This window comes from Chrysochloris asiatica, unplaced genomic scaffold (genome assembly GCF_000296735.1).
Source record: "Chrysochloris asiatica unplaced genomic scaffold, ChrAsi1.0 scaffold00204, whole genome shotgun sequence".
NCBI lineage: Eukaryota > Metazoa > Chordata > Mammalia > Afrosoricida > Chrysochloridae > Chrysochloris > Chrysochloris asiatica.
In genome coordinates this window covers 1157793-1171851 of record NW_006408722.1, presented here as the reverse complement: position 1 = coordinate 1171851, position 14059 = coordinate 1157793, and the positions used below count along the sequence as shown (strand labels likewise).

Here is a 14059-nt window from a genome sequence, read left to right as displayed (position 1 = left end):
TGAAGAGTGCTGTAATTGTTTAGTGATGCCTGCTATGGGTGTGGGAAGTGAGAAGAGCCGCCTGGGTGTTGTGCCATAGATAGAAAACTCAAGTTTTCTTTCTGAGCTTATTCCATGACCTCTTGGGTGTGAAGACCAAGGAGGAAGCAGTGACTGTTGGCCCCAAGTGGTGGCCTTCTCAGCTGAACACCTGGATGCTTGGGGCAACTTGGATTAGATGCCACCCTGCCCATTCCACCCTATCATCAATGACCCCTTCTTGGTCCCCAGGAGGGATTCTACAGCCTCCTGCCCAGTGTTTCCAGTGTTTGGCTGTAGGCTTTCAGTCCTACCCAGAGACAGCAACTATCCAGGGCAACCCAGCAGCTCAGGGAGTCCAGCAGTCCAGGGTCTCATGCCTCAAACCCCACCTACATTTGTGCTTTCTGCTCTTAGTTGAATCTCTCAGCATGTCTGTGATGGTTACCATCGCTGCTTGATGAACGAGGAAACTGAGGCTGGCCTTGCCCAGAGTCCTCCAGAAGCCCAGTGGCAGAGCTAAGACCAGAATCCAGGCTTCCTGGAGTTCAGCCCATGGCAGACAAGGTCACCACCGAGGGGCAGGTGGGAATGGGGCCACTCTGAAAGGGAAGGTGTGGACTCTGGGGACAATGGATCTTTCCCTCTGAAAGGCTCAGAAGACCTTCCTGACTTCCTTGGGGGTCACAAACCCCATCACTGCAGAGTCTGGGGACTGAAAATGAACACAGTGTGTCTGTGAGATGTGGAGAGCTGCTTGTTCGCTGTGGGGGCTTGAGGGTTCAGCTCAGCCGGGTCTCCAGCTTGTTCAAGAGAAGTGGGAAACCCAAACTTGTTAGAAGCAATTGCCTGATTTTAATAAAACCTGGGGTTTCCTGTGTAACACTGGACTTGGTTCATCCTTCTCTTTAGCTGAAAAATAAACTAAAGCCCAGGGAAAGGAAGGGAATCCCTTACTCAGGGAAGGCTGGAGCAGAGGCAGGTTGCCAACCATCCTAGGAGGTATCCAGCCTGTCCTCCACAGGGTCGTCTCAAACTGTCTTGAGACTCATCAGTGGAATCGAAGGCCGGCCACGCCGCCCATCACTGAAGCTGGTCCCTTTCCTGGTGTCCCATCTGGGCAGAACTGAGACTGAGTAGGAATCAGGGGCAGGGGCTGGGAACCTATTGGTGTCCACCCTCCAGCTGACTCTTACCACTATAACAGCCCTATGGTTCCATAAGACAGATGAAAAGCCTGAGATTAGGAGAGGCTGCATGGCCATAAGTGTTAGCAGCAGGTCTTTTCTGACTCCAGAGGCCTTGCTTTAAACCTCAGGGTCCCGTCTTTCTCTGTCCCAGGATCTCCATACATGTGCAGGAGACAGATACACCTGGGGAGCTGCTTGTGACGAGATGGGGTGGCCTCAGCCCCACACCCTCTGTGGAGGTTCCACCAGCTACTTGCTCAGGTGAGCAAGATTCACGTAGGCCCAGGCCCTGCCCTCAGGCCTTTGGGACTGAGTTGGGAGAACAGACCCCCCAAGGAGCCAACAGCAGTGACTGGGGAGTGAAAGTGGAGGAGAAGCCAGGACCTGAGGCTGAATTCGTCATGGGAGCAAGCTTGGTGAGAACGAACAAGGGAGCTGATGCTGCTGGTGCCTGGGACCTACAGCAGGACAAAGGTCCCAGAGCAGGAAACCCTATGCCTGGGAAGAACTGCACAGGCGGGATTGGAGGGCCAGCTGAAGCCGAAAGGAGGACGCTCCTAAACACCGAGCCTGGCAGCCTGGTTCTGGGTAAGTAAAGCCCAGATCAACATAGGGACCTTACTGTAGCCTTCTGGGACAAATGATGGGTGTCTCAGGAGGCGGAATAAGACTTGGGAACAGCTTGCCGGGACATCCAGGTGGGAGACAAAGGCATAGATGCAGAAGGCCAGAATCTGGTTGCCTGCCGCTGCAGAGGAGGGGCCTTGAACTGAATGACTCCACCGTTAGATTTCCCAAAGCCGCCTGCCTGCCTGCACCAGCGCTCCACCATTTGTATCATTTTGGATGGAGATCGAGAAGGATCCTGTTTAAAAGCAGGTACTCTCATCCCTCCACAGCCCATGAGCTGGCAGAAGTCCCCGGTGGTGCAAATGGTTAGTGCACTTGGCTGCTAACCTAAAGGTTGGAAGTTCGAGTCCTCCCACGGATGCCTTGGAAGAAGCCTAATGATCTAATTCTGACAAATCAACCACTTAAAACCTTGGAGTGTGGTTCTACTGTAGCACGTGTGGCCCCTTGAGTCAGAATTGGCTCAGTGAACCTGAGATGGGCAGGTGAGGGCTGCCTCACTGCTTTCTGTCCCATTGCTGATGGGAGTTGTTCTCAAGTCCTTGAGATCTAAAGTCTGTCAGTCCTCTAGCCTTTAGGGTCACACTCTCCTTGGTCTGAACCCCCATTCTGTGTGGTGGCGGGAAGGTCACTCCCTTCCAGGTTCTCTGTCTGAGACTTTCTGGAAGCTCTTGAGGAATGGCTACATGTTCCGCAGGTCCAGCCTGGTAGTCTTTGTCACTTGTGCTTGTGGTCCTGGGCTCTGTTGGTGCTCTCCCACCCTGATTCTCCAGACTGCTTCCTTTCTCCTTTATGACTTGGCCCAGAGGTGGACACAGGCCTCCCTTAATTACTAAAACTGCAAAGAGCAGGTGGTGATTTTAGAATTTTTCTTGAGCCTTGGATGAAGACTACGCCAATATTAACTGACGACTCACAGTGCGTTTGTATTTACCCTCACAAGCCTATGTTGTGAGGGCCCATCCTCTAGATGAGGAAACAAGGGTGGGCAAGAATAGGAAGCACACTTAAGTCCCCAGAGTTAGGAATGGCGGAGCCAGGACCTGACCCTGGCATCTGTCTCCAGAACCTCTCATATATACAATCTCTGTGATCAGAAGACAGTTACCATACAGAGCAAAAACATCTCAAACAAGAATTCCAGATTTCAAATCTCTGTTACACACGATCAGAATCCAGGCCTTTCCACACACAGTGTTACCCCTTGGTATTCCCCTGGACTGGAGTCTTGCTTTGCAATACAAAAGAATGAGTAACACGCTCTCAAATCAAATGTAAACTTTTACCTCTAGAAGTAAAAAACGACTGCATTAAACCAAATAGAAAACAGCATTATTTCCCTGCTCCTAGGCAGATGATTTCTGAGGCACTGGAGTGGAGCTTTCTGGGTGCTCCCTGTGGTCGAGAAGGGAGTAGAGGCCCTTTCTCACAAGCCCTGAACAAATGTCCACACAAGTCACCAACACAGCCTTAAACACACATACTGGATTATGTCACTGTGTCTGGGACACATTCTAGACTCTCTTTTTAAAAAATGTTTTATTGTGAATTATGTGATCATTTACATGGGAGAACATTACATTCATTTACATTCATCCTATTATATATCGTTTCATTGCCATGGTTACAATCCCCTCCATGCATCATCAACCAACCAAAGGGTATCCCCTGCAAGCCTGCCCACCCCCCACCCACACACCCCCCGGTCGTCAGCACACAGCCCCTCTCCCTCTCTGGGTCTAAACTCTCTTTTATTCCTTTATTTCATGTAACTTTTCTAGGTAGTCACATCATCTCTGAAGGACAAGATTTAAAAAATTAAACCCTAAACCATTAAAGATAAAAAAAATTAAACCCAAGATCATTAAACAATGTTAGTTGTCTTCCATTTCCCCTCCAGACCCACGGGGTCCACTCCTCTCCCCTGTCCCACATCCAGGAGCTGCCCCCTGGTGGGCGGCATCAGCAAGCTCTCTTGCCCTGGGCCTAGACTGGAATCAGCAGTCAGGAATTCTGAGCAGGAAAGGAGAGAGAGAGTAGGGCATTTATTTCTCTAGCTGCCTCCCTGTCACATCACCCCATGCTGTTTTCCATAACCCTGCCTGTATCTTTACAATTACTCCCATCATTCTGTTCTCCTCAGTTATTTCTGTTTCCTAGGGGCCCACACAAACCCACCGTCAGGATACCACACCTTGACCTTACGATGATTAGCTTCAAAGAGTACTCAAGGTCCTAGGTGTTGGGAGTCACTCACTGTGTGACCTTAAACTGGTAACCTCACCTCTCCGAACCTCAGCTTCCTCCTGTGCCAAAGAGGTAGTTTGAATAAGATGATGCTTGTAAAAGGGGCTTTAATAATACCAGGGACTAACAAAAGAGGCAAAGGGCTTTCACCCAGAGAAGCGGGCCTGGGATGGGTGGCTGCAAGGTGTGGACTGCATGTGGGAGCCTCACAGTCCCTTGTTGCTTCCTGAACAGATGACAGTCCAGCTCCACCAGCCCCCTTCGAACACCGGGTGGTGAGTGTAAAGGAGAGCTCCATCTCAGCAGCTTACACCGTGTGTCAGCATGAAGTCTTGGGAGGGTAGGTGGGCCTTCTGTTTTGATGAGGGGGCAAGGAGGGCTGGGGGCAGAAACACATGGAGAACTGAGCTGGAGTGCTGCTGGTGGGTTCAAGGAACTGGTTAACCGAGCCAAGGCAGGAGTAGGGTATCCCATGCAGTATGAGAGTGAACGGGATAGCCCACACAGAGTGGGACCAACAGGATTTGTCTCACGTCACAGGATAGCCCACGTGGTCTGGTGAAGTAAGGTGTAGAATATGATGTTGGTGCTGCTGTTGTTACTGGTTGTCAAGTCAGCTCCAACTCATAATGACTCTGTAAAGAGTTTCTGAGGAGCAGCTGGTGGGTTTGAACCGTTGATCTTGCTGGTTAGCCGCCAAGTGCTTACCCTACAGCACCATGCTAGGACTCCAAAGTACGGAGAGGTGTAGGTATAGCCATAGTGTACATATGGGAAGATATACCAGAGGGAGCAGGGGAGCCCACATGGTATGGGGTGAAATGCCCATGCAGTGTAGGTGTGAAGAGATTTCCCCCCAAGGTGCAGAGCACCACCTGTGGTGTGGTGTGGAGTGAGGAGGCAATTTCTGAGGTGTAGGCTAGTACTAAGGAGCTCTGGTAGCATAGTGGTTACGAATTGGGCTGCTAACCTCAGGGTCAGCTGTTCGCGGGAGAAAGATGAGGCTTTCTGCTCCCATAAAGATTTACAGGAAACCCCGTACAGGGTTGCTATGACCCGGAACCGACTCCACAGCATATAACAACAACAGGATAGTTGTTATGGAAGTAAAGAGATTCTTTTCTAGGTTTCAGGATATTCCCTCTGTTTCGAGGGGGAATGAGTCGGATGGCCTCAGGTTTCAGGATCTCCCACACAGTGCGGGAGTGATGACTAGGATGTCCTCCAGGACAGGATAGTCCATGTGGCATGTGGGTGGAGAAAGAGCACAGGGCCAGTAAGCCCCAAGGTGCAGGATGGGCCACCATGTGTGATTCTCAGCCTTTTGGACTCTCAGCTGATCATGTCAATATGTTCCTACAGGGGTCGCTTTGGCCAGGTCCACAGATGCACAGAGAGGTCTACGGGCCTCCCACTGGCCGCCAAGATCATTAAAGTGAAAAGCGTTAAGGACCGGGTAAGGCATCTGCCCTGGGCCTGCCCCGTCTCTCTGGCCAAGCTCAGAAATCCCATCACTTCCTTCAGGCTCCCTTTGAGGCCTACATTACCCTGGTCCCCTCCACACTGAGCAGGAGATCTGGTTCATGTTTCCGGCCTCTTTCCCTCATTCCTACTCTCCAGTCAGCAAGTGATCTTGCAGCTCCCTAGCCCTGACCTGCCTGTCCACCTGCTGGTATCAGGCACGGCGCTGACTTAAAAACAAGGCCCTTCTTATACCTCAGGTTTTCTATCATGGGAAATGGATGGTCTGCACTAAGTCTTTTCTGGTTTGTAAGAACCTGGCTTGGGTGGCAAGTCAAGGAGCCCTGGTGTGAGAGCAGGAAACAGAAGAAGGGTTTGTGTGTGTGTGTGTGTGTGTGTGTTTATGGGTGTGTGTGTTTATGGGTGTGTGTGTGTGTGTGTGTGTGTGTGTGTGTGTGTGTTTATGGAGACACTGACCCATTTACTTGGAAATTCTCTTTCCCTACTGGATCCACAAGGAGGATGTGAAGAACGAGATCAACATCATGAACCAACTTAGCCACGTGAACCTGATCCAGCTTTATGATGCCTTTGAGAACAAAAACAGCTTCACCCTCATCATGGAGTAGTGAGTGTCTTGGGGGTGGGGGGAGTGGGGGCAGTGGCTCCTCTTCAGGGCAGGTTCAGGGCTGGATCAGGACCTTGAGTCCAGGGACGTCTTTCCCTTTCCTCTAACCTCTCACTAGGGCATCCAGGGCCATGCTGCCCCCTCTTCTTAGTTTGAGTGCTTGACATCTACATGGAGCACGAAAGGCAAATCCATTTTGTCACAAAGTAATGACCAGTAAGCCTAATTTGGCCTGAAATTTGGTGTCAGTTTAGCCGACACAATTTTTTAAAGATTGAACTATTTGTTAACAATTGGAAATTAGAAAATTTCTCACTGAAACAGATTTCTGGCTTTTCTTGAACATATAAAAGATCTAGCAACAATGGCTCTGCATTTCCAGCTCACAGCACTGTGAGCTCAGAGTGGCTGCCCTTTGCAGACAGGGCAACCTGCCTCCCACTTGCCACAGTCCCCTACCCCCATTCCCAGCTACCCGACACTGGGCCAAGGGCTCAGAGGCCATTCATCCTGTGCGGGTGCTGTGGTTCCTTCTCAATGGACTGAGAGATTCAAACACTTGTCATGCCCATGTCTCTTTCAAAAGTGAAAATAACAAACCAAGAGAGCTGTGTTTCAAGGAAACTTGATTCTTACAGCTGTATGATTCACCATTCAGGTTTCTTGTCTTGTAGGTACTAGTTGATACACATAGGCAAATTTGTTTGCAACTCTAGTCTATGTTATCCAAAATGAGCTTTGAGTATCAGCACAATCCATCCTGTATTTTCTTTTTTTACCTTCTCTAGTTCCCTCTGAGCTAGAACTGACCAGAGCAAAGGTCCTGATAAAGCCCTAGATGGCAGTGGTAGTGGCCTCTGGGCTTACTGGGGCCGCCTCTGAGAGCCTTCCTTGGTCTGATGCCTGTCTCTCCCTTCACCCTGGCAGTGTGGATGGGGGTGAACTCTTTGACCGGATCACAGATGAGAAGTACCACCTGACAGAACTGGATGTGATCTTGTTCACCAGGCAGATCTGTGAAGGCATACATTACCTCCATCAGCACTACATCCTGCACCTGGACCTCAAGGTCAGGCTCTGCCATGAGCATGTAGTGTGGTGGGGTCCCCAGTGCTCTCATCTCTGAAATCTCTACCAACAGACACTCCTGGCTTCCATTTCTGGATCTCTGCCATCTCCTAGGTGTTGGCGGGCAAGTCACTGCCTCTCTCAGATTTTTGTTCATTTTTAATCCATGTGGAAAACATGGATACTCATAGCTCTTTATAAGTGTTATTTGAAGATTAAGTGATAATTGATGTTTCTTCTTTTAAAATCTTTTTGTTTTTAAGATTAGCTTCAAATTTAAAAATAGGCACATAGCAATAACAAAAACAATAACAAAAGTGTACAAAACACAGAGTGAAAGTTCTTTCCACCTCAGTCTTTTCCTTAAGAGAGTTTCACTGTTAGCAACCTGATATGATGCACAAGCATATATGTAAAGGGGATCACACGGTGCACTCTGTTTCCAAACTTGCTTTTTTAGTTAGTGATCCATTGTAAACATCTTTCCCCAGTCTGTTTATGGGTATGTGATATTCCACTGAATCTTCTTTTGCATCTTCTTTTCAATAATCTATTAATGGGTATTTAGTTTGGGCCCTATTGTTTAGTAGGAATGGTTCTAGAGTGTCAGAGACATAAAACCCTGAGCACAGTGCTGGGATGGCTGTTGTTGTGAGGTTCCACTGAGTAGGTACCCACTCATAGCAACCTTATGTACAGCAGAAGGAAACACTGCCTGATCCTGGGCCAACCTCACTACTGTTGCCATGCTTGAATCCATCGATGCTGCTACTTGGCTAATCCATCTCGTTGGGGGTCTTCCTCTTTTTCTCTGACCCTCCACCTTACCAAACATGATGTCCTTCTCCAGTGACTGGTCCCTCCTGACAATATGTCTGAAGTATGAGAGATGAAGTTTGGCCATCTTGGCCTCCTAGGAGCAGTCTGGCTGCACTTCTTCCAAAACGTAGCAAGCACTTATTCCATGGGAGCTGCTTCTGTAATAGTCCAGTCTGCTGGGCTGTTGTTGTTGTTGTTAAGTACCGTGGAGACAGTTCCGACTCATAGTGATCCTGCACAGGGTTTCTGAGGCTGTAAATCTTTATGGGAGCAGAATGCCTCATCTTTCTCCCACAGAACAGCTGGTAGTTTTGAGCTGCTGACCTTGAGGTTGGCAGCCCGACTTGTAACCACTACACTACCAGAGCTTCTTAGTCTGCTGGGCTGGATAGGGGTAAATTTCAGTGGCTCCCTATAGAAGACAGGAAGTAGGTTGGCTGGATCTACAGGGGTGCCTTTGCTCCTCTTGACCTTCTTTTCTAGTTGAGGCACTCAGGAAAATGGTGGAGATGGTGCCTCAGCCTTCCACTACTCACTGAAGCTAACGCCAAGTCTTTCCAGCTGTGTTCCTCTGTGGGGTGGATAAGGGAAGTCCAGAAATCTTCCCTGTGGCTCTGGTCAAGGAATAGCTTTTGGGGCATTATGAACTCGGCTGCTAACTGCAGTTGCTCCTCAGGAGAAAGAATCTACCAGTTGCTCCTCAGGAGAAAGAGGAGGTTTTCTGCTCCCATAAAGATTTACAGCCTTGGAAACCCTATATAGGGTCACTATGAGTCAGAACTGACTCCACAGCACACCACCACCACCCCTAGCCCCCGACCCTGTGACTCTTCAGCATGCAGATGATCATTGCTGAGGTCCATTTCCCAGCCAAGACTAAGGCTCCTGTTGGTTAAACAACTTCATGGCTGAGGTTTGTTGTGGTTGATAAGTGTTGTCAAGTTATTTCCAACTCAGAGTGACCCTATATAGGGTTTGTGAGGCTTTACATCTTAGAGGGAGCAGCAAATCTCATCTTTCTCATGGAGCTGTTAATGGGCTCCAATCACAGATCTTGGGGTTCTCAGTCCAGTGCTTATTGAATGGGACCACTGCTGTGGTCTCTTGATTAAACTCCTTGAGCTCATTGTTGATGCCGGTGTGGCGCTGTAGAATGAGCACACCACAGGTTAGCAGTTCAAACCCACCAGTTGCTCCTTGGAAACCCTATACAGAGTTGCTTTGAGTTGGAATCTACTTGATGGCACTTAACAATAAAAAATGTTTGCAAAATGGGGGGAAAAACTATATACCGCCTATGAGAATTACGTGGATTAAACTATGGAGAAAGAACTTGAGAGCTGCACTATTTGATTTGGTAACCGCCAGCCAGAGTAGTTATGGGGCTCTTTGAACATGGCTATTGTGACTGAGGGCGTGCAGTGGCTCTGTACCATAAGCACTAGACTGAGAACCACAAGATTGCTGGTTTGAGCCCACCAGCCACTCCATGGGAGAAAGGTGAGGCTTTCAGCTCTCACAAAGATGCACAGCCTTGGAAACCCTGTGTTGGGTCACTGTGAGTTGGAACTGACTTGACAACACTTAACAACAACAGCTGTGACTGAGGAATTGCATTACAGTTTTATTTTAGCTATTTTAAATTTAAGTTAAAAAGCTGATACTTGATTTAGATAATGGAGAATGTTTGAAACAACTTGGATATGTGAATGTTTTTTTCCACTACATTAAAAGACTTAATATGAGAAAAAATAATGGAAAATATCACACCAAGTTTTTTGTTAAGTGTTATCAAGTTGGTTCAACCCATAGTGACCCTGTATAGGGTTTCCAAGGTTTTAAATCTTCACAGGAACAGAACACCTCATCTTTCTCCCAGAGTTTTCTACTGAAAACCTATCAGAAAGATATTATTTTGAATACTTGGGGTTAAATAATGTTATTAAAATTTGGTTGTATAAAATACTTTGATCAAAGAAAATGAGAACACAATTTACCAAAACATATTGGATGTAACTAAATTAGTGCTAGAGAAAATTTATAGCTGTAAAGTGCTCTATTTTTTAAAAGAAGAAAGATATCATCACATCAATAACCTACTTGAAACTAGAACTAGAAGAGCAACCTAAACTCAAAACAAGAAGCCAGAAGAAATGGTAGGACTAGAAGTATATGAAATGGAGAAGAAAAAAATGATAGAGAAAAATCAATGAAACCATACATTGGCTCCTTGAGACAAGAAACAAAATTAACAAGACTTCAGCTAGATTGACCAAAAAGAGACAAAAAACTCAAATTACTAAAATCAGGAATGAAAGAGGAGACACCAGCTACCAATCACACAGAAATCTTGAGACAGATTATAGGGTTTCTGAGGCTGTAAATCTTTATGGGAGCAGAAAGCCTCATTTTTCTCCCACGGAACAGCTGGTAGTTGTGAACTGCTGACCTTGAAGTTAGCAGCCCCTTGTAACCACTACGCTACCAGAACTTGTATTTGCCCTTTAACATTATTTAAGTGTGCCCTCATTTTGAAATAAAAGAAGCAAAACTTACTCAAAATTAACTCTCCATCACAATCACTTCCAGTTGCTGCCGATGCATCTTTTAAATGATTAAAAGGACTTTGAATTGTTTCTTGCATCAAAGTTAGAACAGATAAGAACTGTATGCACCTATTCTTACTTATGTATGAACTCGACTTGAAGACACACTTTAAGTGAACGCATTGTAAACATTTCTTCTTCATAACCTGACATAATGTTAGATTACCCAATAAGCAGGGTATACATGGGCTTGCTTGTGCTTACTTACTAATCTGTGGTGAACAATTTTACATTATTTTCAACACATCCAAGAGGCTGCTTCTAGACATGGCCTGCATGTGTCTCATTCCCAAGCCCACAGCACCTTCCTACAGAATCAAAGCCTCTTTTCAAATTTACAGCCCCTGGCAATGGCAGAGCACCCAGTAAGCAAGGTAAACACATGCTTATTTGAATTTACATGCTCATCTCTAGTGAACTGGGTACTCTACTCCTGCTCAGGGACGGCCTCTATGTGAGTCTCATAGGCAGTTTCTATGGCCTTCTCTTGACTGCTGTATGTATGGGTCACTCTTTTATGGGTCATGTTTGCATGCCTTGTAACTTTTTGTTAGATTTTGGACATTTTAGATAATATAGCAACTTAGGATATTCATTACCCGCATCTGGGACTTGTTTCCTTGTTTAGTTACTTGCTTCCTTGTTTAGTGACTGGCTCGATTATTTTAGTGAAGTCAAGGTTGACTCGAGGAGAGCTGTTTTGTTGTTGTTGTTTTCCTGGCCCAGTGTTGAGCCTCTGATGTTGCTCCTGAAGAGACACAGCTCTGTTATGTCCACAGGCATCCCAGGATGACAGTGGCAATGGTAGGGCTCTCTTCTAGTCTCTCCTTAAACTCACCCAGCTGCGGCCCACTCATTCCCAGACAATCATTCTATTGTTCCCACAGTGCTTTGGGACAAGCCAGTCCAATCAATCTGGAGCTCCTCTAAAGGAATAGTTTCTGAGGTCAGCATTTGATATTTGTTCTGAAGCCAGGAGGGCTCCTTCCAGTTCATTTGTTTATGGGTTCTCTCCTACAAACCTGGAGTCCCCAGATAGTGCAAACAGTTAAACACTTGACTATTAACTGAAAGATTGGCAGTTTGAACCCTTACAGAGGTGCCTTGGAAGAAAGTGATCTGATTTTGAAAGGTCACAGCCTTGAACCTATGAAACACGCTTTTATACTGCAGATATCGTATGAGTTTACCATGAGTTGGAAACTACTGGTTTGATCTCCTGCAAACTAGCCAGCCTACAATCTAGGCCGTATCTTCATTAGTTCCATGAATTGCCTCCAAATTGCATTGCCTTTCCCCACAGTCTCCACTATTGACAGTAAGTACCCTCAGGTGTAAACTTTTCCCAGCAAATGAAGCCAGTTTCTTTGGTGAAATTAGGAGCTACCTCTTTTGTGGCTTGCTTCTCTACCCAGGCAAAATCTCTGTGCTGAGGACTCTTGAACTGGGCATAGGGACAATACCTAGCTTCTCTTTATGAATGACATCTACTCTAGGAGATGAACAGTCAGTGGAGTGTCAGGGGCCACAGCTTGGGGTCCTTTGGACTTGCCTTTTCTGGATGGAACCACCTTTTCATGTGCTGGGGCTAGGGCTACTAGAATGCCAATATTCTCAACGTGCCATGCCAAGCTAAGTCAAGCCTCTATTCCACAAATGGGAAGCTGGCCAAAGAAAGCCACCATCTTTTGACGACACAATTCTAGACTTGGCCTCACCAATAGACAGCTGGTGGCAAGATGAAACCACTGAAATTCTGCTTCTATAGGGAAGGAAGCCCTCTGGCCAGGAGCTTGGGGCAGAGGAAGCCCTATGCCCTTGGCTGCAGCAGTCTGGAGAGGAGCCTTCACCTTGCTGAGCTGGGAAGAAGGAGAGAACGAGTGGTCTTGGTTCAAACACCACAGACTTCCTTACAGAATTTTTGTAGATTTTTTTGAAGCGCTGCTTCCTCATATACTCTCAGAACCACTTCCAGAGATTTTAGAATGTTTTGTGTGTTTTTTTTTAATTGGCTTGTTGTTAGAATTTTCACCAGGGAAAGCAGGTCAGTGGAGCTCCCCATGCCATCATGCCGGAAGTTGATCTCCCCCATACACTGCGAATATGTGTTTAAATTTGATTTTGCTGCCTACACTTAAAAGCATCAACTTCTTACATAAAAATCTGGATTTCTGGCTTGTCTTGAGGAGTAAGAAACTCTGGCAACTGGGCCTGCTTTCCTGCACAGCGACTCTGCTGGAGTTGAGCAATGACCTGCCCCACCCACCTCCGCCTTGACACAATCCCTATCTCCACAACCATTCCACGTACTGCCTCACACTAGCCTGCTGGATTCACTGTCATGATCTGTCTAGCGCTGTAGGGCTTCCCTGAGCCACGCACTCTGCTTGGAGCCTGGGAAACTGAGGCCCACAAATAAATGTGGGAGTTCAGATTTCCTTGAGCTAAACTGTCTTTCCTTTCTTTCTCAGCCAGAGAACATACTGTGTGTCAGTCAGTCAGGACACCAAATTAAGATCATTGACTTCGGACTGGCCAGAAGGTAGGGCAATTTTCTTTGACACTTTGACAGAACTCTTGGGGGACTACTTGTGGCTCCTTTGGGCATGGCTACCCGTGGATCAGCCAATTCAGGAGTTTGGGGACTGACCCAGGGGAACTCTCCCATTCAGAGGCTGTAGCCTTCGACTGTGCACATAGGCAGGGGGTGGCTTTGTGCTGTGGGAAATACTTTTCCTTAAAACATTGTCGAGTTATTGCTATCTAAGAGTTAACTCAGCTATCTAAGCAGAAAAGTTGTTGTTAAGTGCCACTGAGTCGATTCCAACTCATAGTGACCCTGTATTGGGCTTCCAAGGAGCAGCTGATGGGTTTGAACTGCTGACCTTATGGTTCGCAGTCCAGTGATGGTTAACTGAGGTCCACCAAATAGGGGTGCTGGGTGGCCCTTTCCCAGACTTACTTTCTAGAGGTTCTCCTAGGGCTCTGTTGCATCTCATACCATCTCTGCCTTCCCAGAAATGACTGAGCTAAGTAGGGAAGCTTGTCCTGACAGTGTAGAGGTGGATCTTGGTCAAATGGTGATTAATAACAGTACATGAGACACGGGGCAGTTATGAGGGACCGGCCCATGAGGATGAGTAGGTGCTCAAGTTTCAGTATATAAAGTAAACATTGTATATACTAAAAATCATACTTAAAGTCCTTTAAAATGCATACAGCCTAGTGAAGTATATAGTTTTATTATACAATCCTATTTTGTCATAAGTGCTTATAAATGTATGATAAACACTGTGCTTCTATAGGACCCTGCTCATGCACCCCTGGTGCAGTGGGTTCTTCATAGTACCAATAGCAGCCCCTTGACATTTGAAAGAGCTTCCCCAAACCTT

General features: G+C 46.9%; 1 protein-coding gene across 1 annotated transcript in view; it reads left to right on the top strand.

The window, feature by feature from the left end:
* The window catches only part of MYLK3 (myosin light chain kinase 3), a 33692-nt gene that overhangs the window by 11500 nt on the left and 8133 nt on the right, over positions 1-14059 (top strand). The window contains exons 4-9 of the mRNA XM_006872576.1: positions 1360-1796; positions 4320-4425; positions 5448-5541; positions 6065-6174; positions 7102-7243; positions 13139-13209. Coding sequence (XP_006872638.1) covers positions 1360-1796; positions 4320-4425; positions 5448-5541; positions 6065-6174; positions 7102-7243; positions 13139-13209 — 960 coding nt within the window. The remainder of the gene's footprint in view (positions 1-1359; positions 1797-4319; positions 4426-5447; positions 5542-6064; positions 6175-7101; positions 7244-13138; positions 13210-14059) is intronic.